Source organism: Geotrypetes seraphini, chromosome 10, assembly GCF_902459505.1.
Source record: "Geotrypetes seraphini chromosome 10, aGeoSer1.1, whole genome shotgun sequence".
NCBI classification, from domain to species: Eukaryota; Metazoa; Chordata; class Amphibia; order Gymnophiona; family Dermophiidae; genus Geotrypetes; species Geotrypetes seraphini.
Window position 1 is genome coordinate 106,225,139 of NC_047093.1, and position 27,063 is coordinate 106,252,201.

Consider the following 27,063-nt stretch of genomic DNA (forward strand, 5'->3'; position numbering starts at 1 on the left):
TCAAAGAATTGATGATAATCCAGCTTTTTTCTTTTATGCTCTCTTATATACTCTAGACTTCATTACATGTGAACCGAATCGAGCTCCGTTGGGAGATGACCCGGTATATAAATTGAAGACTAGATTAGATTAGAAATGCCCATTGTTCTCCACAGTGAATAAGTGGTGTGCAAGCTTTCACCATGGAGATTTCTAGACCAAAGATGCAGGAAGGTCTGGAAGGCCTCAAACGGTGTCAACTCCTGAAATTGATGACCACCTGATTTTGGCAGATCAGCAAATATTGGCTAAACAATTGCTGAGACACTATAGATATCCAAGGAACGTGTTGGGTGTATAATCCATGAGCAGCCGAAAATGCAGAAGCTGTCAGCCAAGTGGGTGCCCAAATGTTTGAATGCAGATGAGAAACGACGTTGAGTAGACACTTCCAAGTTGATTTTGCAGTATTTTCAGCGAACTGGTGCCAACCTTTTGAAATGACTAGCTGCTGTTGATGAAACCTAGTTACATTACTATGATCCTGAGATAAAACAATCCATGCAATGGCACCACTTAGGTTCTCCAAAGCCAAGGAAATTCAAGACCCAAAAGTCATGGTCACAGTGTTTTGGGATCAGGAAGGTGTTATACTGACTATCTTCCAAAGGGCCAAACAGTTAATGCAGAATAATACTGTAACTTGTTATGCTGATTAAAGGAGGCATTGAAAGTAAAAAGGAGAGAGAAGCTGTGGAAAGGAGTTCTCTTTTTGCAAAACAATGCACCTTCTTACAAAGCTGGCAACTATCCACCCTACTCACCAGATCTTGCTCTATCTATTTTCTGTTTCCAAACCTTAAAAAGAGTTTGAAAGGGTGACAAGTTTCAAGTGATTCAGAGGTGATTGCAGCAGCAGAGTATTTGACCAGGCAGTATTTTTGGAAGGGTTTTTTTGACCAAGGTCTGTCTCTTCTATGTTTTGATGTGCAGTGCTGCAGCGATGTCTGGTAGCACTATAGAAATGATTAGTAGTAGTAGTAGTAATAGAAGGGTTTACAGACACTTCAGACATGACATACCAAATGTGTTCAACTTAGGGATGAATATGTGGAATAACTTGTAAGATTCATGGCTCCATGTCATTCCCTTCTTGGCTGGGCTGAGAACTTTTCAGCACTCCCTTATATGTTGTTTTTCAATCCAATGTTCCATTAAAGTTGCCAAACCAGTGTTGATGCCCCTGTACAGGTCGTTGGTGAGGCCCCACCTAGAGTACTGTGTTCAGTTTTGGAGACTATATCTGGCGAAGGACACAAAAAGACTTGAAGCAGTCCAGAGGAGGGTGACGAAAATGATAGAAGGTTTGCGACAAAAGACATATGAGGAGAAACTGGAAGCCCTGAATATGTATACCTTAGAGCAGGGGCGTCCATCCTTTTGGCTTCCCTGGGCCGCATTGGCCAAAAAAAATGTTTCTGGGGCCATACAAATACGCAAACGCTGCAGCAAGACAGAGGAGGAAGCCGGCAAGCCGGTAAACATCCAGGGGCAGCAGAGGAAAACACTGCATCACCCTCGACCGGGGCCACACAAAATCCTTCACGGGGCCACATGTGGCCCTCGGGCCGCAGGTTGGACACCCCTGCCTTAGAGGAAAGGAGGGACGGGGGAGATATGATTCAGACGTTAAAATACTTGAAAGGTATTAACGTAGAACAAAATCTTTTCCAGAGAAAGGAAAATGGTAAAACCAAAGGACATAATTTGAGGTTGAGGGCTGGTAGATTCAAGAGCAATGTAAGGAAATTCTTCTTTACGGAGAGGGTAGTGGAGGCCTGGAATGCGCTCCCAAGAGAGGTGGTGGAAATGAAAACGATGACAGAGTTCAAAAAAGCGTGGGATGAACACAGAGGATCTAGAATCAGAAAATAATAGTAAATATTGAAGAACTAAGGCCAGTACTGGGCAAATTTGCACGGCTGGTTGAAGATGGGCTGGGGAGGACTTCAATGGCTGGGATGGTGTAGATGGGCTGCAGTGAGCTTTGATGGAGACTTCAGTAGTTGGAACCTAAGAACAGTACTGGGCAGAGCTTTGGATTCTTGCCCAGAAATAGCTAAGAAGGAAAAAACAAACAAACAAATTTTCAGTTGGGCATACTGGATGGACCATTCGGGTCTTTATCTGCTGTCATCTACTATGTTATTAGTCCTGTTTCCTTCTAGAGGGCTAAGCAGAATGAAATAATCATGTAACACAGGTGGCAATTATATTTATTAAGCCCCCTATGGGACAGAGAACCACAATGGTCTTAAATGAAATTTGTCATTGATGCTACATATATGCTATATGTAATTTGATTTGATATGTCAGTATGTAATTTGTTATAGTGTGTCTCTGAAGTGTTTTGTACAATAAATGTAAATCTTTTATTTTGTATGTTAATATGTAACTCACCCTGGATAAGGCGGGTGAGAAATAAACAAACAATAGAGGAATGACAGTCTGTCTGTATACTGATATGATAAGATAAAAATGGTGGTATATACCCATGCTGAAAACGTTTTAGCACCTAAAGTTGAAAATCCGTGTATGGTGCTGATTACACTTTCCCTGCAGAGCCAAATCTGAGCCCAGGTGTGGGGGAGGGGGCAGGAGGCCTGCAAGTAGTTAAGATATTTAGCCTTTTTATTTTTAATACTGATGATGATCTGCCTCAGAAGAAGTAGGCCTGGTACTGAGACCTAGTATCAAAGCTGCTGACTGGAGGAAGTTAGAAACTCTACCTTGTGTAGATGAAAGCTGTTCATGGACAGGATGAGAAGACTGCAAAGCCTAATCAGTGCTCGCAGGAGCCTCTTTTCTTAATATGCTGAGAAAATTCATCCCGATGCCAGTGCTGTGTCAGCCGGCAGTAAAGCGGTGGAGCTTTCGGTTGTTCCCATGCCTTCTTCGCTGTGTGACTCTCCAGTGATCTGAGCACATCAGGGAGTGGCGATTCACCTCACCCAATGATGTTAAAACTGGGCCCTAGGGGGAGGGAGTCCTTGACGCAGCTGGTAGGAGCGGTAAAGCCATGCTGCTGAAGAGAAAGTTGTGGTGAATCCTGTCAGCTGTTCTTGTCAGTGGCATGGGTTTTTGCAGGGTCCCAGTGCTGGTTGTATTTTACCAGTGTAACCATGCTGAGGGCAGCTGCAATCCACTCAGAGGCCAGTGTAGTACATGCCGGCGGTGAGGGAGTACCAATTCTAGTGGCATTAATCTGATCTTCTGTCACGAGGTTCATTTGGGCTCTGACATAATATAAATACCTGTGTATATATACATACACCTTACAATCAAACGCTGTCACACAAGTCAGTACTCTCTACCTTGTATGGATATTTAAGAGAAAAACAGGAGTCTCAAGTGCTCACAATCAAAGGCCCGAGATATACTTCAAAGCCTGTGAATGATGTATTGAGCTATCATCAATCCCGTTTATTTTCTCTGTACCTTATAGTAGTTAATATTCTTTTTCTTAGTTAATGTTCCTTGTGTTTAAATAATCATTCAATAATTTATTAATCCTTTGCCATTAAGTGCATTTCAGAGCTACTTAGCTTGTTTTTTCTTTTTCTCCCTCTTATTGATTTTCTATTGACTCTCTTGACTCTCTACGGAAGATCTCCGTTTCGCTCCCGTGTATTTACTCGGGGCTTCATCAGGAAAGCGCCAAAGGTCACTCATAAAATCTCCAGCGCGATACTACTATTCTTTCTTTATTGCAAAGTGGAAACTACTTCATTCTGATATTTCCTCTTCATCTGGAGTGGAGCATCTGGAGATGATAGCTCAATACATCATTCACAGGCTTTGAAGTATATCTCGGGCCTTTGATTGTGAGCACTTGAGACTCTTGTTTTTCTCTTAAATATCCATACAAGGTAGAGAGTACTGACTTGTGTGACAGCGTTTGATTGTAAGGTGATAGTGTTATTCACAATACGAATTAAGAGATATATACATACATACATACATATATATATATATATATACACAGTGGCGCACCAAGGGGGGGGGGGCGGGAGGGGCGGTCCGCTCCGGGTGCCAGCCCTGAGGGGGTGCTCCCGGCCTTGCCGTTCAGTCCCCCCCACCCCCGAAGGACCGCTCGCCCCACTGACCTTCCTGCACCACCTGTGAAGCAGCCCGCAGCAGGATCGCGACGTCAGCGATCCCTGAGCTGCTTGGGCGCTGCTTCCTGCGCTGCGGTCCTGCCCCTCCTCTGACGTCAGAGGAGGGGCGGGACCGCGGCGCAGGAAGCAGCGACTAAGCAGCGCAGGGATCGCTGACGTCGCGATCCTGCTGCGACTGCTTCATAGGTGGTGCAGGAAGGTCAGTGGGGCGAGCGGTCCTTCGGGGGTGGTGGTGGGGGGACTGAACGGCAAGGCCGGGAGCATAGGTGGTGCGGGGAGGCCAGGAGGTGAGCGGTCCTTGGGTGGGGCGGGCGGGCAGGCAGGCAGGCTTTCAAGGGGGCGGGGGGTGACAGGCAGGCAGGCAGGCCTTCAAGAGGGGACAGGCCTTCAAGGGGGGGGACAGGCAGGCCTTCAAGGGGGAAGGCAGGCCTTCAATGGGGGAGGCAGGCCTTCGGGGGGTGTGTGCAGACCTTCAAGGGGGAGGGACAGGCCTTCAAGGGGGGGCAGGCAGGCCTTCAAGGGGGGGACAGGTCTACAAGGGGGTGGGACAGGCCTTCAAGGGGGGGGACAGGCCTTCGGGGGGGTGCAGGCCTTCGGGGAGGGTGCAGGACTTCGGGGGGTGCAGACCTTCAAGGGGGTGCAGGCCTTTAAGGGGGTGACAGGACTTCAAGGGGGGGACAGGCAGGCAGGCCTTCAAGGGGGGGACAGGCCTACAAGGGGGAGACAGGCCTACAAGGGGGTGGGACAGACCTTCAGGGGGGTGCAGGCCTTCGGGGGGGGGGTGCAGACATTCAAGGGGGGGACAGGCCTTCAAGGGGGGGACAGGCAGGCAGGCCTTCAAGGGGGGGACAGGCCTACAAGGGGGGGACAGGCCTTCAAGGGGGGACAGGCCTACAAGGGGGTGGGACTGGCCTTCAAGGGGGGTGCAGGCCTTCAAGGGGGGACAGGCAGACCTTTAAGGGGGAACAGGCCTTTGGGGGGAGGACCCTGGTTTAGAAGTACACGGAGGGAAGGGAGTGTTCAAAGAGACATGCATATGCCAAACTTTGGGGGGGGGGAGAGAGGAAGAAATAATAGGTCTGAAAATAGAGGAGAGGGAAAGAGATGTTGGACCATGGGATTTAGGGAGGGAAGGAACAGAAAGGGAGAGAAATTAGACACAAGGGATGGTGTGGAGGAGGGATAGAGATACTGGATAGGAGGGTAATTGGGAAAAGAAAGGGAGAGATGGTGGACTCTGGGGTGGTGGGGAAGGAGGGAGAGATGCCGGATGAAAGGGTAGTTAAGAAAAGGTGGATCTGTGGAGGGAGATGAAAAAAAGGAAAGATACCAGACTTCCTGGGGAGGGAAGGGAAATGGAAAGGGAGGACAGAGTTGGCAGATGGATGGTTAGCATGCAGAAAGAAGAAAGAAGGAGACCCTGGCAAGCAAGTTATCAAAAGAAAACCAGAGCCTTGGACCAACAAGATTTGAAATATAACCAGACAACAAAAGGTAGAAAAATTAATTTTATTTTCTGTTTTGTGATTATAATATGTCAGATTTGAAATGTGTATCCTGCCAGAGCTGGTGTTGGACTTCAAACGTGAGCTAGGATTTAACAGAGAGAGGAAAAGTTCTTTTTGTTTCTTTATTTTATTTACACCACAGCGCCAGTGTGGTTAGGAGAAGCCAAAGGGGGTGAAAAAGCTATAAAACCCACCAGGAGTTTTGAAAAAAATCACCCAACTGGGCAGGAAAATCGAATTGAAAAACCAATTCAATAGGCTGAATCGAATCGAAATTTTTTTCCTGAATCTGGCAGCATTAGTTTGCGCTACTGTCTTAGACTTTAGGACCTAGGATTGGGGAGAGATGGCATCCTCAGTACTTTATAATGCAAGTGAAACGAGGATTTGGTCAGACTTTTGAAGGGTCTGCAGAAAAAAAATATTGTATAGGCCGGGGACATGAGACAGCAGGAAATGGGAACTTTTCTTCCTTCTATTTTTGTGAATGGAAAGGCTGAGGATGTCAGAGTTCAGTTAAAATATGTGCTTTATAAGAAAATATAATAATGTGTTTTATAAAGTTTATAGCATAGCTGGCCTACCCAGTGAGGTGTTCTTATGTTCTTATGTGTTCCTAGTGGTGGTGGTGGCAGCAGCATGTCAATGTGTTGAGAGGAAGAGGTGGTCTGGGAAATTCTGCTGAGCAAACTCCGAGCCCATTTCCACCCCCCAGTTAGTCCACTCCACTCAACTGGTTCACACACTGAGTGGGTCTTTGGGTGTTGTTTTGGGATAAACCAGTGGTTTATCAGTATCTCCTTCTGGTCCAAGGAAGGAAACTTTGTTATCTTTAGCATTGACCTACAGAATATGTTTGTAACAGTGCTGCTTGTGTGGCATTAGGCTATGTAGTGATTGAAAGAAAAAAACAGACCTTTGCACATTTTTGAACTATATGGTGGGTGTATGAGGAGATTCACATTTCCTGCACAGCTAAGTCCATGTGAAGTTACCTTGTGCTGTATTTGACATCTAGCAAGGTCTCTGTTTGAAAGGAAAGATCTAAACTTAAAAATGAAGTGGCCAGAAGTTATGGTAAAAGCAGATAGTGTAGCTGGTTTTAAGAAAGATTTGGAAAAATTCCTGGAGGAAAAGTCCATAATCTGTTATTAAGACATGGGGGAAGTGTCTGCTTGCCCTGGATCGGTAGCATGGAATGTTGCTACTCTTTGGGTTTTGACCAGGTATTAGTGTCCTGGATTGGCTACCATGAGAATGGGCTACTGGGCATGATGGACCATTGGTCTGACCCAGTTAGGCTATTCTTATGTTATGTTCTCATCTGTAGGAGCCTTTGTTTTCACTTCTTATTTTAATGTATTTTTTTTCTGGGAACTTATCAGTGTTTTTTATAATGGGAACAAAAATGGAAGAGAATTAATGTGTGTGGGATGAGGGGGTAACTAATTTCTTCAGCTAAATAATTCAATCCACTTCAAACAGACATAGAAGAACTCACGCACCATTCACACACCCTCCAACCAAAAATGTCAAAAGAAAAAAACTGTTCGACAACCTCCTAGCCATTCGAGCTGCAACACTCGACCCCCAACTCTACAACCAATTGACATCGACCACAGACTGCAAAACCTTCAAAAAGAAATAAAAACCCTTCTATTCAAAAAACACATAAAACCGAACTAACACAATCAGAACTGTCCCAAGCATCACCTGCAACTACTCCATATGTACTTCTGATGTCATGACAATTCAGACATAATTTATATTATGTTATGTTTGGAATATAAGAAAATTTTCACTGCCTGTTTCTATTCTGACCATTTATTCCGTTTCATGGTCATTACAAAAAATTTTTTTTTACATGGGGGGGGTGTCAAAAAATGATGGGCCCCGGGTGCCACATACCCTAGGTACGCCACTGTATATATATATATATATATATATATATATATTTAGACATATATATATATATATATATATATATATCTGGATATAAAGAATGGCAAATCATCTCCTCCAGTGAAGCCTAAGGAGCCAATGATGCAGCTGGCAGGAGCTGCGGAAACATCTCAGGAGGCCGCTTTGATAAACAATTGTGATTGTTGCCCTGGCTGGGAATCTTCGTAGTTTGCAAGCTTGTTCCAATTAAATTTTGTCTATCAAAAAGAAAAAACGCTGACTGCCACAAAAAGTTGGTCTTCTTCCATTTCTCCTCAAATCACCTGGTATTTAGCTAGTTATTTATCGTTTTCCAGTATGAGCTCCTGAGGAGCTATCTGAGGAGAAAAAATATTAGATTTTTTTTTTTTGTAAGAAATGATAGTTTTACCTTTATATCTAAAGGAAGGAATAACAAAAGTAAATAGATATTTTTATTATTTGTTTTTAAGTTGTATGAGAGACGGAGAGTTGCAACCTGACAGGTGCAGCAAAAAAAAAAATACTGAGTAGCAAGAGGAGGGGCCACTGAAGACGCAAATCCCTGCACATGCTCAGTAAGCCAAAGATTTACATTTGCTCTGGGAAAGCACCGACATACAGGATTAGTCTAAGGACTTCACCAACAAACGTGACTACATCCCCCTGCTTGTCTCTGGAGAAATTAGACTAGTTTAATGTCATTTAAAAGTTTAATGATCGAATTAGGGGCTGAATGCTTGGCATTAAAGAACCATAAGGAAGAACTTACCAGACTGGAAGGATATTTCACTGATCATCATCCAGTTGTCTGCAAAGATGAAATGGCAGAGGATGGCTTTACCCACCCGCTGATTCAGGGGGATGGTCACAAATCGGGCACTGGGGTTCTTGTCATCCAACACTGTATCAACCCCCACTGACTCTGGCTCCCATTCAGAAATAAGACGTGGCTTGAACTGGCACTCCACCCTCTGGAAAATCTTCACTCCCTTGGAAAACATGTTGTTGCAGTGAACCTAATAAGAGTAAAATAAATCATCAAAAGGCTTCCAGTTCTTAATCCAGTACATTCCGTGGGCCAAAGACTCAAGCATCTTTGGCAACATGCTAACCAGAAGGAAATATCCATGGGGAGCTTCAGGTAAGGCAACCCTAGTGATTTGTTTAAGAGACCCTTCCTGTGTAAAAAAAATAGGAACAGCAAGCAAAAACCTTGCCAGAAAGAGTGATAGGGAGAAACATAATCATTTCAGGAAACTCAGACTACAATATAGACTTTTTTTCTTTGAATGTGTGTACAAATATGCATATGTACACACACACAGAGAAAAATCCTTTCCTAAGGTGTAGCAGAGCTATTATACAATAAAATTACAATATGCTAAGAGAAGTTAACACAAGCAGCAAAAAAAATAAAAAATAAAAATCAAGGACTAGTGTATTTTTAAAATTCATATACCACCTTCCCGAAACTCCATTCCAAGCTGTTTACAAATAATATATAGCCAAAATAATACGACACCAATAAAATTAAACCAAAACCAAAATAAAAGAAAGAAAGATACTTCTGTGAGGCTGCAAGTTGATAAATACAATATAGTATATTGATTTTTTTCTTTCTTCCCTTTATGTGTGCTATATGGGCCGATGGGTCACATGAGAACTCTCACTGTGCTATACAGTTCTCCCTCCGTATTCCTGGTTTCGATTATTCGCGGTTTTTAGCTTGCTGGCTCCTCCCCCAAAATTACACCAACTTGTATAGAGAAATCGCTGATTCCAAGCGTTTACAGAGAAAATCGCTGATTCCCAGCATGTTCTTCACCCTGTTTTGCCTCTCCTTCAGGAACAGGCCATCACGTTATTCGCGGTTTCACCATATTCACAATGGTTTTTAATAGAAAACCGTGAATAACATATGAAAAAGTTATTTGCGGTTTTTCTGTATTCACGGGACTGTTAATCCCCTATCACAGCAAATACGGAGGGAGAAGTGTACTATAGCTCCTGCACGTTATTATCTTTGACTCTTAGTGCTATTAAAACTATATAAGGGCATGATACTGTTATTACCTTCATGGTTGTGAAGTTCCTTGGCTGATCAAACTGAAACTCCATCTCTATGTAACCAGTGCCAGTGCTCTCATTTCTCCAGCCAACATAATCATAGCCAGGCCAAACTTGGTACTGGTGACTTTGTGTGAAGTCATCTAGGCCCAGGATCCCATCTGTCAGTTGCCCAAGGCCACCATACAGATACCTAGCAAAAAAACAGTGCAACAACAGCCTGTTAGCCAGAGACTAACTTTGGTAGTGTTTAATATACACACAGTCATGTACTGTAACTTTCACCTACAGACCAAGGCACTGGTGAGAGAAACATAGGGATCCTTTTACGAAGGTGCGCTAGCGGTTTTAGCGCACGCAGCGGATTAGCACACGCTAGCCGAAAATCTAACGCCTGCTCAAAAGGAGGCGGCAGCGGCTAGCACGCGCAGCAATTTGGTGCACGCTATTCCACGCGTTAAGGCCCTAACGCGCCTTCGTAAAAGGAGCCCATAGAAACAAGATGGCAGGTAAAGACCAAATAACTCAGGTGTCTCAAAGTCCCTCCTTGAGGGCCGCAATCCAGTCGGGTTTTCAGGATTTTCCCAATGAATATGCATTGAAAGCAGTGCATGCACAAAGATCTCATGCATATTCATTGAGGAAATCCTGAAAACCCGACTGGACTGCAGCCCTCAAGGAGGGACTTTGAGACCCCTGAAATAACTCATCTAGTCTGCCCATCCGCAGCATCCATTATCTCTTCCTTTTCCTAAGAGATCTCACATGCCTATCCCACACTTTCTTCAATTCAGACACAGTCTTTGTCTCCACCACCTCTGCCAGGAGACTGTTCCATACATCTATCACCCTTTCTGTAAAAAAGTATTTCCTTAGATTACTCCTGAGTCTATCACCTCTTAACTTCAACCTCTGCCCACTCATTCCAGAGCTTCCTTTTATTTATTTTTTTTAACTTTCTTTTTATTGATATATATTTTACAATCACTTCAAAAGATCCATGATTAAAGAAATACCAGCAAACTATTTTAAATGTAAATTATTCAAAGAAAAAATATCTAAACAATCTGTCCACAATTTTTAGGAAATATGGATCCAAGATATTAGAAATGCACATATAAAAATAAAGAAAAATAATACTCAGAAAGACTTTCCTCCCATATCAAGGTTTCAAGGTTTATTAAAAACGTAGACGTGATTTTCTTCTTTTGAAACCAGGGGTCACCTCATTGGGGGCTACCTTTTATCTAAAACATCCTTGTAAGTGCATTGTCCGTTATCGTTCCATTAAATATGTATTCTTTGAGCCTCAACACTTGATTAATTTTCTGGCTATGTCCCCTCTGGACAAGGAGAAAATAGTAACTTCCTACCTGATCTATAGGCATATTCTTATCGTGTTTTTTTTTTTAGTTGTTTTCTTGTTTTTTCTCGCAAATTAATTCTTGGATCTAAAGAGGACTTGAGCTAATTTCACCATAATACTTTTTCTTGTAAACTAGTTAATTTGTTAAGTATGGATTTATATGATTGTAAAGCACAGTTACTTACCGTAACAGGTGTTATCCAGGGACAGCAGGCAGATATTCTTAACTGATGGGTGACGGCACCGATGGAGCCCCGGTATGGACAATTTTAGAGTGATTGCACTCTAAGAACTTAGAAAGTTCTAGCTAGGCCGCACCGCGCATGTGCAAGTGTCTTCCCGCCCGTCAGAGGCGCGCGATCCCCAGTTAAGATAAGCCAGCTAAGAAGCCAACCCGGGGAGGAGGGTGGGACGTAAGAATATCTGCCTGCTGTCCCTGGATAACACCTGTTATGGTAAGTAACTGTGCTTTATCCCAGGACAAGCAGGCAGCATATTCTTAACTGATGGGTGATCTCCAAGCTAACAAAACGAGGGATGGAGGGAAGGTTGGCCATTAGGAAAATAAATTTTGTAAAACAGATTGGCCGAAGTGTCCATCCCGTCTGGAGAATGTATCCAGACAATAATGAGATGTGAAAGTATGAACTGAGGACCAAGTAGCAGCCTTGCAGATTTCCTCAATGGGAATGGATCGGAGGAAAGCTACAGACGCTGCCATAGCTCTAACTTTATGGGCTGTTACAGAACCTTCCAGTGTCAGTCCGGACTGAGCATAACAGAATGAAACGCAAGCAGCAAGCCAATTGGATAATGTGCGTTTAGAAACAGGATGACCCATTTTGTTAGGGTCAAAAGATAGGAATAGTTGAGGAGATGATCTGTGAGGCTTAGTGCGCTCTAAATAGTAAGCCAAAGCACGCTTACAGTCCAAAGTATGTAAAGCCTGTTCCCCTGGATGAGAATGAGGTTTCGGGAAGAAAACAGGTAAGACAATGGACTGGTTAAGGTGGAAGTCAGACACAACCTTAGGGAGAAACTTTGGATGTGTACGCAGAACCACCTTGTCATGGTGAAAAACAGTGAAAGGGGGATCGGCAACTAGTGCATGCAACTCACTGACCCTCCTGGCAGAGATAAGGGCAATAAGGAAGACCACTTTCCAAGTAAGAAATTTGAAATGAGCTGAGGCCAAAGGCTCAAAAGGAGGCTTCATTAGGGCGGAAAAAACCACATTAAGATCCCAGACAACAGGAGGGGGCTTGAGAGGTGGTTTCACATTGAAAAGACCCCGCATGAATCTGGAGACCAAAGGATGAGCAGTTAGAGGTTTTCCGAGAACAGGCTCATGAAAAGCAGTGATGACACTAAGGTGGACTCTAATAAAAGTAGACTTGAGGCCAGAGTTAGATAGAGAAAGGAGATAATCCAACACTAGTTCTACTGCTAGTGAAGTAAGATCCTGATGATGCAGAAAACACCAGGAAGAAAACCGGGTCCACTTCTGTTGATAACATTGAAGCGTGGCCGGTTTCCTGGAAGCATCAAGAATAAAACGGACCGGCTGAGAAAGAAGAGAATGAGCCGAGGTCAGCCCGAGAGATACCAAGCTGTCAGGTGCATAGACTGCAGGTTGGGATGTAGAAGAGAATGCTGATGTTGAGTAAGCAGAGAAGGAAACAGTGGAAGAAGTATGGGCTCCCTGGAACTGAGTTGAAGTAGAAGGGAGAACCAGTGTTGCCTGGGCCACCGTGGAGCGATGAGAATCATGGTGGCTTGTTCTCTTTTGAGTTTGAACAAGGTCCACAACATGAGAGGCAGAGGAGGAAATGCATAAAGGAATAGATTGGTCCAATCCAGGAGGAATGCATCGGGTGCCAGACGGTGAGGGGAGTAGAGTCTAGAGCAAAATTGGGGCAGTTGATGATTGTGAGGAGCTGAAAAAGGTCCACCTGAGGAGTGCCCCATTGAGCGAAAATGGACTGGAGAGTCATGGGATCGAGAGTCCATTCGTGGGGTTGGAGAATTCTGCTGAGATTGTCTGCTAAGGAATTCTGTTCCCCTTGAATGTAGACAGTTTTCAGGAATAAGTGGCGAGTTGTCGCCCAAGACCAAATCTTTTGGGCCTCCTGACACAACAGGCGAGAGCCCGTCCCACCTTGTTTGTTGATGTAGTACATTGCAACTTGATTGTCTGTGCAAAGTAGTAGGACTTGAGGAAAGAGGAGATGTTGGAAAGCCTTGAGGGCGTAAAACATCAATCGGAGTTCCAGGAAATTGATGTGATGTTTCTTTTCCTGGGCAGTCCAAAGACCCTGAGTTTGGAATTCGGTCAAGTGAGCTCCCCAGGCTTAGGGGGACGCATCTGTGGTGATGACCAAATGATGAGGAGGTAGATGGAACAGAAGACCTCTGGAGAGATTTGAAGATTTCAACCACCAGTGTAGAGACTGTTGAAGAGACGATGTCACAGATATGTGTTGTGAGCAAGGATCCGTCGCTTGGGACCACTGGGTAGCTAGAGTCCATTGAGGGGTGCGCAGGTGAAGACGTGCGAAGGGGGTGACATGCACCGTCAATGCCATATGCCCCAAGAGCACCATCATTTGTTTTGCAGAGATGGAAATCTGTTGAAACACCTGCAGACAGAGATGAAGGATGGTCTGAAGGCGGTTGGATGGAAGAAACGCTCTCATGAGAACAGTGTCCAGTATTGCGCCAATGAATTGAAGTCGCTGGGTGGGAATGAGGTGCGACTTGGGAAGATTGATCTCGAAGCCCAGAAGTTGAAGAAATCTTATTGTCTGGTTGGTGGTAAGAAGTACTGCCTGAGGGGAAGGAGCCTTGATCAGCCAGTCGTCCAGGTAGGGGAAGACTTGAAAATTGTGAGAGCGGAGATAGGCAGCTACCACAATGAGACACTTGGTGAATACCCTGGGAGAGGAGGCCAGACCGTAGGGTAACTGTACTGGTAATGAGCATGATTGATTAGAAAGCGCAGATACTGTCTGGACGTCATATGAACAGGGATATGTGTGTAGGCCTCTTTGAGATCTAGGGAGCATAGCCAGTTGCCCTGAGTGAGAAGAGGGTAGAGTGTGGCAAGAGAGAGCATTTTGAACTTCTCCTTGACCAAACATTTGTTGAGATCTCTGAGATCTAATATGGGTCTGAGGTCTCCGGTCTTTTTGGGAACTAGAAAGTACCGGGAGTAAAATCCCTGACCTTGCTGATCTGGAGGAACTTCTTCGATGGCATTGAGTAGAAGGAGGGATTGAACTTCTTGACGGGGAAGGAGGGACTGAGACCTGTTTGAAGCAGACTCTTTTGGAGGACCTAACGGAGGAAGAGCCTGAATGTTGAGGGAGTAACCGTGGGTGATGATGGAGAGCACCCACTGATCCCTTGTGATTACCTCCCAACGGCTCAGAAAAAACTGGAGACGTCCCCCGATAGGTTGTGGAAGAGGAGACGTGGGGGGAAGACTGGCTATACCCTGGAGAAGGGAGTCAAAAGGGCTGAGTGGGTTTAGGCTGAGCAATAGGTTTTATTGGAGGTTGTTGTTGTTGGCGAGCCTGCTGGTGCTGTTGCTGCCGCTGTCTCCGAGGCTGGTGAGGATGAGGCTGAATCAGCCGAGCTGAGAAACGACGCTGGTAAGATGTCTGTTGTCGAAAAGAACGAGCAGGTGGAGGTTTCTTTTTGGTTTTCAATAAAGTATCCCACCTAATCTCGTGAGCAGAAAGCTTCTGGGTGGTGGTATCCAGAGATTCCCCAAACAGCTCGTCACCCAGGCAGGGAGCATTGGCAAGGCGGTCCTGGTGGTTGACATCAAGCTCTGAGACGCGAAGCCATGCCAAACGTCTCATAGCAACAGACATTGCTGTAGCTCGGGATGTGAGTTCAAACGTGTCATAGATGGAACGGCCCATGAACTTCCGGAGCTGGAACAGACTGGCAGTACATTGTTGGAAAGCAGGGAGCTTGCGTTCTGGGAGATATTTTTGAAAAGTAGCCATCTGCTGGATAAGATGTTTCAGGTAAAAAGAAAAATGGAATGCGTAGTTACCTGAGCGATTGGCCAACATAGCATTCTGATAAACACGTTTACCGAATTTATCCATGGCCTTACCCTCTCTGCCAGGAGGGACAGAAGCATACACACTAGAGCCCACAGTTTTCTTCAGGGTCGACTCCACAAGTAAGGACTCATGTGGTAGCTGAAGCTTGTCAAACCCTGGAATGGGAATAACCTTATAAAGTGACTACAGCTTTCTTGGAGCTCCTGGAATGGTTAGAGGAGTCTCAAGATTTTTATAAAAAGTTTCCCTTAAGATATCATGGAGGGGTAATTTCAAAAATTCTTTTGGAGGTTGGTCAAAGTCCAAAGCATCAAGGAATGCTTTGGACTTTTTAGAATCAGACTCTAATGGAATTGAAAGGGTGTTTGACATCTCCTTAAGAAATTTTGTGAATGAAGTTTGCTCTGGCTTACCACTAGGCTCCTGCACAGATGGATCAGCCTCATCCGATGAAAAGTCATCATCGGTACCGAGGGGGTCCTTGGAATCATCCCATAAATCAGGATCACGTACTGATGGTAGGCGTCCTTGGGAGAGAGGAGTAGAGGACGCTGTATGTCGGGTCTTGCGTACCGATTTGCCGAAACGCATCGACACCGTACCCGATGAATGTAAAACAGTACGGGTGTTGGGGTCAGAAAGCGGTACCGGTTCTGAGACTGAGTGAACCGCCCGACGCAGAGACTTTGGTTCTGCCGATAAAATAGGCATGGACACCGAAGAGGCAGATTGTAGCGGTGCCGATAACGTCGATGCCGACAAAATAGGCTGGTTGACAATCGGCACCGGAGGCTCAGCGGGTACCGACACTGGAAGGTTCGGAGTCAGAAGAGCCGGGAGAAGTTGTTGTAACTGCTCCTTAAGCTGGACCTGGAGAATGGACGCTATACGCTCATACAGGGATGGTCCCGATGGCACCGGTACCGCTTTTTTCTTTCTCGGTACCTGCGGTGCAGCTCGACGCTCAGGCGAAGTCGATGCCAATGAAGAGGCAGTAACTTCTATAGGAGCGGAGCGCTTACGGGGCCGGCGCACAGTCTGCAGGACTTGGCTCACTGTGTGTTCGACTGGCGGGCCGAGGACAGTAGGAGATGGCTTCTTAGCCGGCTTACCTGTGGGGTGCGACACCGAAGAAACATCTTGCGGTGTCGAAAGTGCCGGGGCCGATTTGGAGGGCATCGCCGATGCCGGTGGAACTTCCATAGCGGTATCAAAAAGTAGCTGTTGTTGAATTTGGCGATTTTTCAAAGTTCTTTTTTGAAGAGAAGCACAACGGGTGCACGTCGAAGCCCTATGGTCCGGACCCAAGCACTGGAGACACCACTTGTGCGGGTCGGCTAAAGATGTAGGGCGTGCACACCGCTGACACTTCTTAAAGCCCGGTGAAGGGGGCATGAAGGGAAAAACGGCAGTAGCAAAATCGAAGTCCGAGGCTTCGATAATGCCAACAGGCCAAAAAAAATCGAAAAAAAGTTGGAATTTTTTTTTTTTTAACAAGAAATAAGAAAAGAAAAAGAACGTGAAGAAATTCACTAGAATATACGCGAGCAGGAAGGCGAAAAAAGAATTTTCCAACGGCCATTGGAAAAAACGCGTCTTCTTAGCTCCGCGGAAACTAAGAAACTGGGGACCGCGCACCTACGTCGGGCGGGAAGGCACTCGCGCATGCGCGGTGCGGCCTAGCTAGAACTTTCTAAGTTCTTAGAGTTCAATCACTCTAAAATTGTCCGTACTGGGGCTCCGTCGGTGCCGTCACCCATCAGTTAAGAATATCTGCCTGCTTGTCCTGGGATAATATGTTTGGTTAAATTTGCTTTCTGTACAAGTTTTACTTGATATTATATTGAAATCAATAAAATACTTAAATATATTTTAAAAAAAATAAAAATTGTTATATCACTTAGTCTAAAATTCAAAGATGTGTACAACAAAATTCATTATCAGCATACAATGGCATAAAAACAAATGATTAAAAACAGAACATATCATTACTGGGGATTGGACAGTAAAAACAAAAATACATATACCAGACAAACAGAAGTAAAAGCAAGAGGGAAAAGGGGAGAACTACAATAAGTAAAAGAAAGAACAATAAGGAGAGGGTTGACCTGAAAAACAACAATGAGATTGTTGCCTTTACGAGGGAAGTTATGTATCAAAAGCGTAAATGAATAGGAAAGCCTTTAACTTAATTTTGAAAGGGCCTATGGAAGTTTCTTCCCTTATGTAATTAGGAATGGAATTCCAAAGGGAAGGTGCTGTCACTGCAAAATTATTGGATCTTAAAGTGTTAATATATTTTAAGAATGGAATGTTAAGGAGATTTTGAGCTGCAGAACGGAGAGATCTGAATGGACTAAATGGAATAAGTAGTTTATCAAGAAATTCTGGCTGATTATATAAACGGGTTTTGAAGGTTAAAAGGAGAATTTTGTAACTAATTTGGTGCTCGATAGGTAGCCAATGTGCTTTATGCAGAAGGGGGGAGACGTGGTCATATTTCTTTGCATCCCTACCCTCAGCCTGCTTACTAGCAGTGATTGCCTGGTTCAGAAGGATTATACAGTAACTTTTAGTTCCTCTCTAGCCATAATGAAATCCAATAGCTGGGGAGGGGGGGATGTGACAAAATCTTTTTCTTGAAATTTTTCAGAATACAATCCAAACAAAAGCAGCATCACTTTTCCAACAACCCACCCAAGCCCTCCCTCAAGCCCTTCACCCCCTCCTTCTTATACAAAACATACAGAAAGGCTGAAAAGCAAACTATAAAGGCTTGAGCAGCTAAACCCCCCCCCCCACAGAGCTCCCTGCTCCCCCCCCCTTCACACCCCCACCAAAAGAACAGCACACAGGTTTACAGGTGTAACGGAGAGGAGTCTGACCTCCAGGCAACATAACTATACCAGATTTTAAGATAAGGGACCAACCTCTGTAGCACCGTTAGTTTGCACATTAAATGTACATAGTCCAGAGGACAGAGTAAATATCGTTGCTCAGGAACTGAGGTGGACCGCCAGTGTTTTGCCAAGGTCAGGCAGGCCACAGTACAAACAAGGCTAAACAATTTTCTGGCAGAGTATAACCCAGTATGGGAGCATTAAGTAGAAAGCATTCCTTCAGCACAGGACAGTGCTTCTGGGTAATGTGAACTATCAATTGACCTACCATATTTCAATAGGGCTTTATCACAGAACACAACCACCATATATGTTGAAAAGACCCCCAAACATCCACAGGACATCCAACATAGATTCTTATGATGGTCATAAATCTGGGACAAATGTTAAGGAGTCATATACTTTTCTAGACAAACACGAAAAAATTTTCTGGGGATTGCAATAGGTAATGCCATGAAGTGATATAGGGCTCCTTTTACAAAGGTGCGCTAGCATTTTTAGCGTATGCACCAGATTAGCGCGCAAACTACCACCTTCTCAAGAGGAGGCAGTAGCGGCTAGCGCACGCTATTCCGCGCATTAAGGCCCTAAGGTACCTTTGTAAAAGGAGCCCATAGTAATTTAGGTAATATCATTTTTACAGCCGCAATTCTCCCCATCCACCCAACTGTCATTCCCTCCCAGCGATCTAGTTCCTGAAACAACTGCTTCTTCAGGGCTGGAAGATTAGCACTAAATAAATGAGAAGGCTCTGCCGTTAAATGGACCCCTAGATATTTTTTTTTTTTTACTTTATCTTTATTGAATTTTCAAAATATACACAAGATAACCTTGTTCAAGAAAATCAGCTGTAAAAAATACAAAATTAAATCAGTTCTCAAAGACAAATTAAACCTTCTTAGACCACAATCAATCCTTAGAGAAGACAAATTAAACCTTCTTAGACCACAATCAATCCTTAGAGAGTTCCTGGAAAATATGAAGAGAAACAATATTTCTAGTAATAACTTGATATACAGTGGTGCCTCGCATAACGGCCGCCTCGCACAGCAGACGCTGCGCACAACGAACTTTATGTCGTGATCCGTATAACGTACTTCGTTTCACACAACGAAGTCGCCCGAGCTGCATCCTTCCGGGGTTCCTGCGGGGTTGGATCGCAGCGGGGTTGGTCGAGGGTAGTCTCCTTCTCCTTACCTGCCCTGTCGCAGCACACAGCCGAACGGAAATCTTCCCGATGTCAGCGCTGACGTCGGAGGGAGGGCTTAAGCAAAGCCCTCCCTTCCTCCGACGTCAGCGCTGACATCAGGAAGACTTCCGGTCGGCTGTGTGCGGCTGCGGCAGGGCAGGTAGGAAGAAGGCAATGGCGAACGAAAGAGGGGGGAGGGGGCGGTCCGCCCCGAAGAATGTGCACAGCTGGTCAGGTCCCCTGATCGACCGACAACAGGCCCGGCCGACAAACCTCCCTGCCCTGTAGCCGCGAATCTAAATTACCTCTTACAGCAGCTTCAATAATCCAGCTGCTGTAAGAAGGTAATTTAGATTCGCGGCTACAGGACAGGGAGATTTGTCCGACCGGGCCTGTTCTGTTGTCGGTCGGGTGCAAAAGCGCCACAAAGGTGGAGGCAGGGAGGGAGGAAAGGTGGAGTGGAGAAGAAAAGACTGCTTAAGGGGGGAGAAGGCCGCTGAAAGCACATGTTGGAGCAGGGGATGAGAGGGAGGGAGAGAAGGGGAAATATTGGACAAGGGCAGAAGGGATGCTAAATCATAGGGTGACAGGCAGAGAGAACAACAGGAAAAAGAGTGGAAGCAATCTTGAACCCTGAGGGTGAGGGCAGAGAGAGGTGGTGAGATGATTGATCATGGGGAGAGGGACAAAAGGGAATAGAGATGGGATAGGAAGATAGTGGAAGTAAAAGGACAGGGAGATGTATGTTTTTAGATGTATCTAAATAAAAATAATAACAAAAAATTTATCTTTTTTATGTCATCTTAGCATATTTTATGCTGCAGAACGAATTATTTTTTTTTACATGTATTCCTATGGGAAAACGCGTTTCACATAACGAACGTTTCACATAACAAACTTGCTCCTGGAACCAATTAAGTTCGTTGTGTGAGGCACCACTGTATATAGAATAGGCTTAGCAGTACGGTTCCCTGTATAACTTAATTAACACTAGCAGTAGACAACTTCTTCATATCAAGAAATGCGTGCAAGTGTTCAGGTAAAAGAAATACATATTTCACTGCTAGGTACTAAACATTTACATGGGTAAGCTAATAAAAAAGTTGTCCCCAGCGTCACTGTCTCAGTTCTCATTGCCAAGAAAAGTTTACTCTTGTGTTTGTCTTGTGCGTCTGGGTATATCCAGACCCTTTTCCCCAAAAATGGTACTTGGGAATTTCAAAAATATAATCTCAGAAGTGAATTAGCTCAAACACAAAAGAAACCAATAAAGTGGCTCACTCTGTGGAGTCTGTAGGAGATGATTCAAGCATATCTGTAAGATTTAATTGCTCCACAGCTGGTCCATTGGGAGTGGCTCCTTACTTTTTTGTAGGAATATAATATATATGATTAACCGGAGGAATTAAGTCAGATGAGTACTTCAATACTTCAACAAGCTATTTTCTTAACATTTCTATAGGTGACACTCCAATAGAACGAGGAAAGTTGAGAATCTGCACATTTAATCTTCTATTATAATTTTCCAATTGTTCTATTTTCCTATTCAAATTAAGTTTATCTTTTACCAGTTCTGAAGATAGAGTCTGTAAATCAGTAACTTTAGCCTTAACCAGGGATACTTCCATATTAAATTGGTCTATAGTACCTTGTAGTTTCTCTCCCAAGGTATTGACAGTACTCACGAGAGCTGCAATTTCTTTAGAAGAGCTGGAAACTGTTGTGTTGATCTTCATGAGAGCCTCCCATATGCTCTCCAGTGACACTGCCTCAGGTTTTCTTAATTGGGGAGAAATCTTCGTAGTTTCTCCTGCCTCCAGCTGTTTTCGTGCGGCTGCAGCCCCTGCTGCCGGGGTCTCCCTTGAAATTACCATATCGGGAGTCACATCCGGGTCAGCCGCTGGGATCGGTGGTGGAACTGACATCGGAGGGGAGAGAGAAACCTCCCAGTCCAAAGCCTCAGCCTCTCTTCCAGCCAGAGAACCGCCAGACTCTGCTCCGATGAAAGGGGAACTCCAGCATGGAACGTTGTGAAGGAGTAGAAGTTCGTGCCGCAGGGGGTTCGGCTCAGACTACTCTCTTTTTCTTTGAATGTGGCATACTCGCCACGAGTAAGGCAAAAATCAATAAAGATTCGCTCCTGCAGATCGAAATCAGAGACGCCGAGGGTAAGCTGCCGCCATCTTGGAACCTCTTTCCTGGACCCCTAGCTATTTGATGGATTTATGTTCCTAGCGAAAAGGGAATTGGGACTGTAACTCTTGAACCTGCTGCACACCTAAAGTAAGATTGAGGACCTGGAGAGATGGAGTCTGGGGAGAACTCTGAGAATGACCACGAGGAGCTGGGAAGACCCAGTTAGGGCTTTAAAGGAATGAATGTTGTGTTTTTTTATTTATTTAATTTTAATTTAAGTACAGAGTTGTGCTTAATCAGGAAATATAAGGAAACTAATACAAACAATAACCTATTGGATTTATATAAAAAAAAGAAAAATCAGTTAATAAATGCAACTTAATACATAGTCCTCAAAAAAGAGAGGAGAAAACCAAGAAAGAAACTCTTCCAGGAAAGAGAACGTATTACAATTATTAAAAGAAATTAGAGCGAAAACTTCAGCTTTAACAAGACTTGAATTAATCTGACATTCACTCAGGTGCAGAAGAAATCACTTTCCCTTCTAAGAAAAGCGCAGCTGATCTGGATCATAGAATATATACTTATTATTTTGATACAATATAAAGCACTTACAAGGAAACCTTAACTGAAAAAAAGCACCCAGGGAAGACACTTTAACACGATATGTTAGAAATTATTTTCTTCTTGACTGAGTCCATTTAGAAACGTCAGGGTATATATATAATATATATATATATTCTTTCTCCTAGGTAACAAACTTGCTTTAAATTATTGTAAAGCCTCAAAATCAAATCTTTATCCTGATGGAATACCAGGGAAACTATCAATGTAGCTCGTCCTGACAGTTCAATATCTGATGACTCCAAGGCCGCTGATATTTCTTGTTCTGAAGTTGCATTCATTTCTTTTAAAGTTCTTTTCAGATAATAAATCTTTTGTAGGAGTGGTAAATTCACTTCTGGAATTTTCAATATAGAAATTAGAAAATCTTTGAAAATCTCTTTAGGAGTTTTAAATTTAGGCATAGGAAAATTCAATAACCTTAAATTTAAACTCCTATTTTGATTTTCAAAGTTTTCAATCTTACGAAGAAGAAAAACTTTATTCATTACTTGTTTAGTAGCAGTTTCTATCTCCACTATAGTTTTCTGAATTTCCCCAATTTTCTTCATATGGTCTTGGATAGCCATCTCAAGTTGAAACATTAGCCATAAGAGAAATGAAGCCAGCACATACTGATTGTAGGTTTTTCATAGCTCCCCAAAGTAAGTCCATGGTAACCACTGCCGGTTTCACAAGCGACTTGAGCTCAGGTAGCCCGGAAATCTGATTTCCTTCCCGGGTCCCACTTCCACCTAGCTCACCACCACTTGATTGCAGTGCACCTCCTCCACTCAAAATCCCCTCCGGGGTTACCAGCAATGATGCCACCTCCACTCTCGGCTGTTCCCGAGGTCCTTCCTCATGAAGGTCAGTCTCCATTGCTACTCCCAGAGGTGGGGGAGGGTCAGGTCCCAGCGGACTCAGTGACATCTCGCAGTCCAAACTAAGTCACTCCTGGGACTCAGCTGTGGATATACCCAACGCCATCAGGACTGCAAAAGCTGAGAGAAAGAGAGAGAGATATTTCTCTGCCTTTCCCTTCTCTTAGGCATGTCAAAGGTACATAGGAAAACTTTTTTAATATAAAAAGTATGCAATTGGAATGGGAGCTTGAACATATGCGTCTGCTCAAATCGCCATCTTGCTTTCTCCCCCCTCCAATGTTGTGTATTTAACCCTGTTGTTTTTACAGAGAACTATGGTGCCTGGGGGGTGTGGATATGTGATGGGTAATACTCCTCGGCCCGGTCTCATGGTCACACTACCTAAGGACAAACTATTAAGGAGAGGTGGATCTATTCCCTAGCAGCAGTGTTCCTTACCTTTTTTCTACAAAACCGTCATAAGTAGAATCATTCAGGTACACAATGGGATATCCAGGAGCAGCAATAGTCTCTCCATCAGGAATATTATAGGAGGAAAGACCATCTACAATGCCAAAAAATACAATAATTTGGAATTAATACTGCTTTTCATTTAAACAGGCTTCCAATATGCTTTGCAATTCACTACTTTAGAAAAATCAAGTAGCCAGCTTTGGGATGACAGACCTATAAGAAAATTTCTGAGAGCAAGAGAGATGTAAGGTTGACAAACATTGCAGTTAGTAGACTAACTTTAAAGGATAAAGTGGATAGGACTTGATATACTGCTTTTTCTGTATGGTTTACACATTCAAAGCAGTTTGCATGGGGTCACAGAGAAATGCAGTGGGAACTGAACTCAAAATCTCAGGGTGCTGAAGCAATTGCTCTAACCACTAGGCCATTCTGCCATATCAAATGTTCTGCCCCTCTATTAGTTAGTGCCTTCATCCCTCTATTCAATAAATTTTAGGAAAGTCTGGTAGTGAACCAATTGACAGATTATCTAAAATCAGGATTGTCCAACGTCGGTCCTCGAGGGCCGCAATCCAGTTGGGTTTTTCAATATTTCCCCAAAGAATCTGCAGGCATATTCATTGGGGAAATCCTGAAAACCTCACCTGGCGAGGACCGAGATTGGACACTCCTGATCTAAATAAATTTGATATATTTTATGATACCCAATCAAGTTGCCTAATTGATGAAGGTAGATCTCCATCTTCTCTTTTTAAAACAATCCATATCGCTTCTTCCTTTTCCCAGGCGCCCTGCATTTCAGTCATTTGGATATCTGTCTTTACATAGAGAGCTACTGCTCCACCTTTCTGACCATCTCTGTCCTTCCTAAAAAGATTATAGCCCTGTATGTCGGCATCCCATCCATGGGAATCACTGAACCATGTCTCTGTGATAGCAACAATATCCAAGTCTGCCTTTAACATCAGGGCTTGCAGATGTGGGCGTTTGTGGTTATTGCTTTCCAGCTACTATTCCTCAACAATCTCTTCTTTTGTAGTTTTTAATTTCAGCTCATTCCCTGTTGCATTGCTAGGAAGTGAATTGCTAATATTGTTGTTTTCATTGCTATCTTTATCATCATCAAACCTCCATACATACGCCACCCCCACCTTCTAGTTTAAATGCCTAGAAACATATTGCCTGAATTTCTCGGCTAGGATTCTTTTTGCTGCCATGGTAACAAACCTACTGTGCACCTAGATGGCAGATTGTTACTAAAAACAATAGGAATATGTGCTGGTGTACCTGACCATCAGACAGCAGACATGATCTGGAGTTCCTTTTAAGATTTAGAATGGAATAATTATATCAAACTATATAACAAATACTCTAAATCATACTGCGGTCTGGACTCATGTCCCCCGGAAATTATGAAAGCGGCTCCATTAGAATTTAAACTATCTTTGCTGAATTACTTAGCCCATAACCTAAAAAATGGAAAGTTCCTCACTAATAATGGTCACATAATAATAACCCCAAAAAATAGTAAAAAATCATCAGTATTGGTAACCAACTATAGACCAGGAGCATCTATTCCATTTATTGTAAAAATCATGGAAGGATTGGTACATACCATAGACCTTTGTTCAGTACTGAGACAGTAATTGCGTCTAATCTACGTCTCTTGTTCAGTAAGGGCCTTAATGCCCTGATCATGCAATTTGATATGAGATCTGCCTTTGACCTAGTTGACCATGGGAAAATGTTACAATGCCTAGATGGAATTGGTATTAGGGAAGAGGTGTTGGACTGGTTTCGAGGCTTCCTTATGTCCCGTACCTATCAAGTACGTTTCAATTACGATCTCTCCGATACCTGGAGCAATCCATCTGGCGTACCGCAAGGATCACCACTATCCCCATTGCTTTTCAATGTTTACATGTCCTCACTAGGTACGCAACTGACCCAATTGGGGATAAAATTTTTCAGTTACGCAGATGACTTTACGATCATCATTCCATTTACTAACTATCTCTCGGAAATTACTCCCAAGGCATCAGAAGTACTAAATTTGATGGAACAATGGATGAATGAATTCAAACTGAAACTTAGAAGAAACAAAATTTTTTGTAGCTTCGCCACACCCGTTTGACACCAAAACACCACTATGCATCAGTAAACTTAGTTATCCTATCCAGTCTACTATGAAGGTATTGGGTGTAACACTAGACCAGTGCTTAACCATGAAGGACCAGGTAGACTCCTTAATCAGAAAGGGTTTTTTCACTCTCTGGAAACTTCGATCCATTAGAGCATATTTTGATATGCCAGCATTTAGAATCCTGGTACAATCCCTCGTAATGAGTCAGCTTGATTACTGTAACATCGCCTATTTGGCAATTTCCCAAAAGAATATGCGACGATTGCAATTAGTGCAAACTGATTTTCGGGCTGAGGAAGTTTGATCATGTGAAACCTTACTACCGACAGCTGCATTGGTTGCCGATGGAGGCACGCGTGAAGTTTAAGTTCGTCTGTTTCTGCTTTAAGATACTATATGTTCTAGCCCCTAAATACATAACTGACCTTTTCTCCTTCTTAGCCAAAAGACATAAGAGAAGTTCACATTTGAACTTCGTCTCCCCTCCAGTTAGAGGATGTAAACTCAAAAGAAACCATCAACACCTTTTCTCACATCAGGCAGCGTTATGGGGTAAAGATCTAGAACAATTACTTACACCTACTACTTATGGGAAATTCAGGAAACGCCTAAAAACATATCTGTTCCTGAAATATCTAGGCAGCTGACCCGTACAACTCTCTCTCCTCAATAACTGATCCTGTGAGCTGTTAATCACTAGCTTCCACCCTGTTAAGCTCAATCTATTTGTACCATCTTTTAATCTTTGTAAACCGCAAAGAACTTCACGGTCTTGCGGAATATTAACTGTTATTATTATTATTACCATCTTAGAGATTTTAACCCATAACCTTGAGAAGATAGAAGAAGTGCCTTTAACCATTGAGCCACATCAGCTCTGGACCCTGGAAATGACAGAGTGCAAATGTAAATGCCAAAGTCCTCTCTTATGAGAGCAAAAAGTGGGTGTGAAAGTACCAGAAGGGTTTATGTTGTGGGTTGGGATGGCCTGAAGGTGTTGGGGGTGATGTAGCATCAGGACACTCACAAAGCAGAAAGCCAATGTGGCTCAATGGTTAAAAGCACTTCTTCCATCTTCCCAAGGTTGTGAGTTCAAGCTCCCAGGATGGGCAGGTACCCCAGCACATACTATTTTTTTTAGTGACAATCTGCCATCTAGGTGCATATTGATGTCACAATGATGTCAAGATTGTGCGTAAAACATGTCCACTTGCTCTGAGCTACAGCCACTGTGAGTAGGGTTTTTCTTATTATTTTCTTAAACTTTAGGAATGAGGTTTAGTATGCAATGTATATGTTTTCATGGGCTTTGATTGAGTAATGCATTATTAAACAACTTTTTCCATTATCAAAGAGGAGTACTCTTTAATCCAAAAAACAGAAGATCCATACACCTATATGTGGATGCCTCTGGCATGCCTAACTCACAACCAGTGCACGCCCATAAGTAGACCTGGTTTTGCAACGCCTACATTTTAGGCAAAAAGATAGATGTCTTAGAACGACTAAGAACACTGAGTGCCATTAGATTCTGTAAATGGAAGCCCATATTAAAACCATACCCACACCTATCCTGTTAGGTGTGGATTTTTCCAACATGCATATTCTGTGAATCACGCACAGCCTTTGGATGTCTAACTTCTAATTAT

General features: G+C 43.6%; 1 protein-coding gene across 1 annotated transcript in view; it reads right to left on the minus strand.

The window, feature by feature from the left end:
- Positions 1 to 27,063, minus strand: part of LOC117367913 (discoidin domain-containing receptor 2-like) — a 235,372-nt gene that overhangs the window by 66,317 nt on the left and 141,992 nt on the right. Inside the window, exons 6-8 of the mRNA XM_033961001.1 lie at positions 23,254 to 23,359; positions 9,662 to 9,848; positions 8,358 to 8,604 (exon numbers count right to left, since the gene is read on the minus strand). Of these exons, the coding sequence (XP_033816892.1) occupies positions 8,358 to 8,604; positions 9,662 to 9,848; positions 23,254 to 23,359 (540 nt within the window). The remainder of the gene's footprint in view (positions 1 to 8,357; positions 8,605 to 9,661; positions 9,849 to 23,253; positions 23,360 to 27,063) is intronic.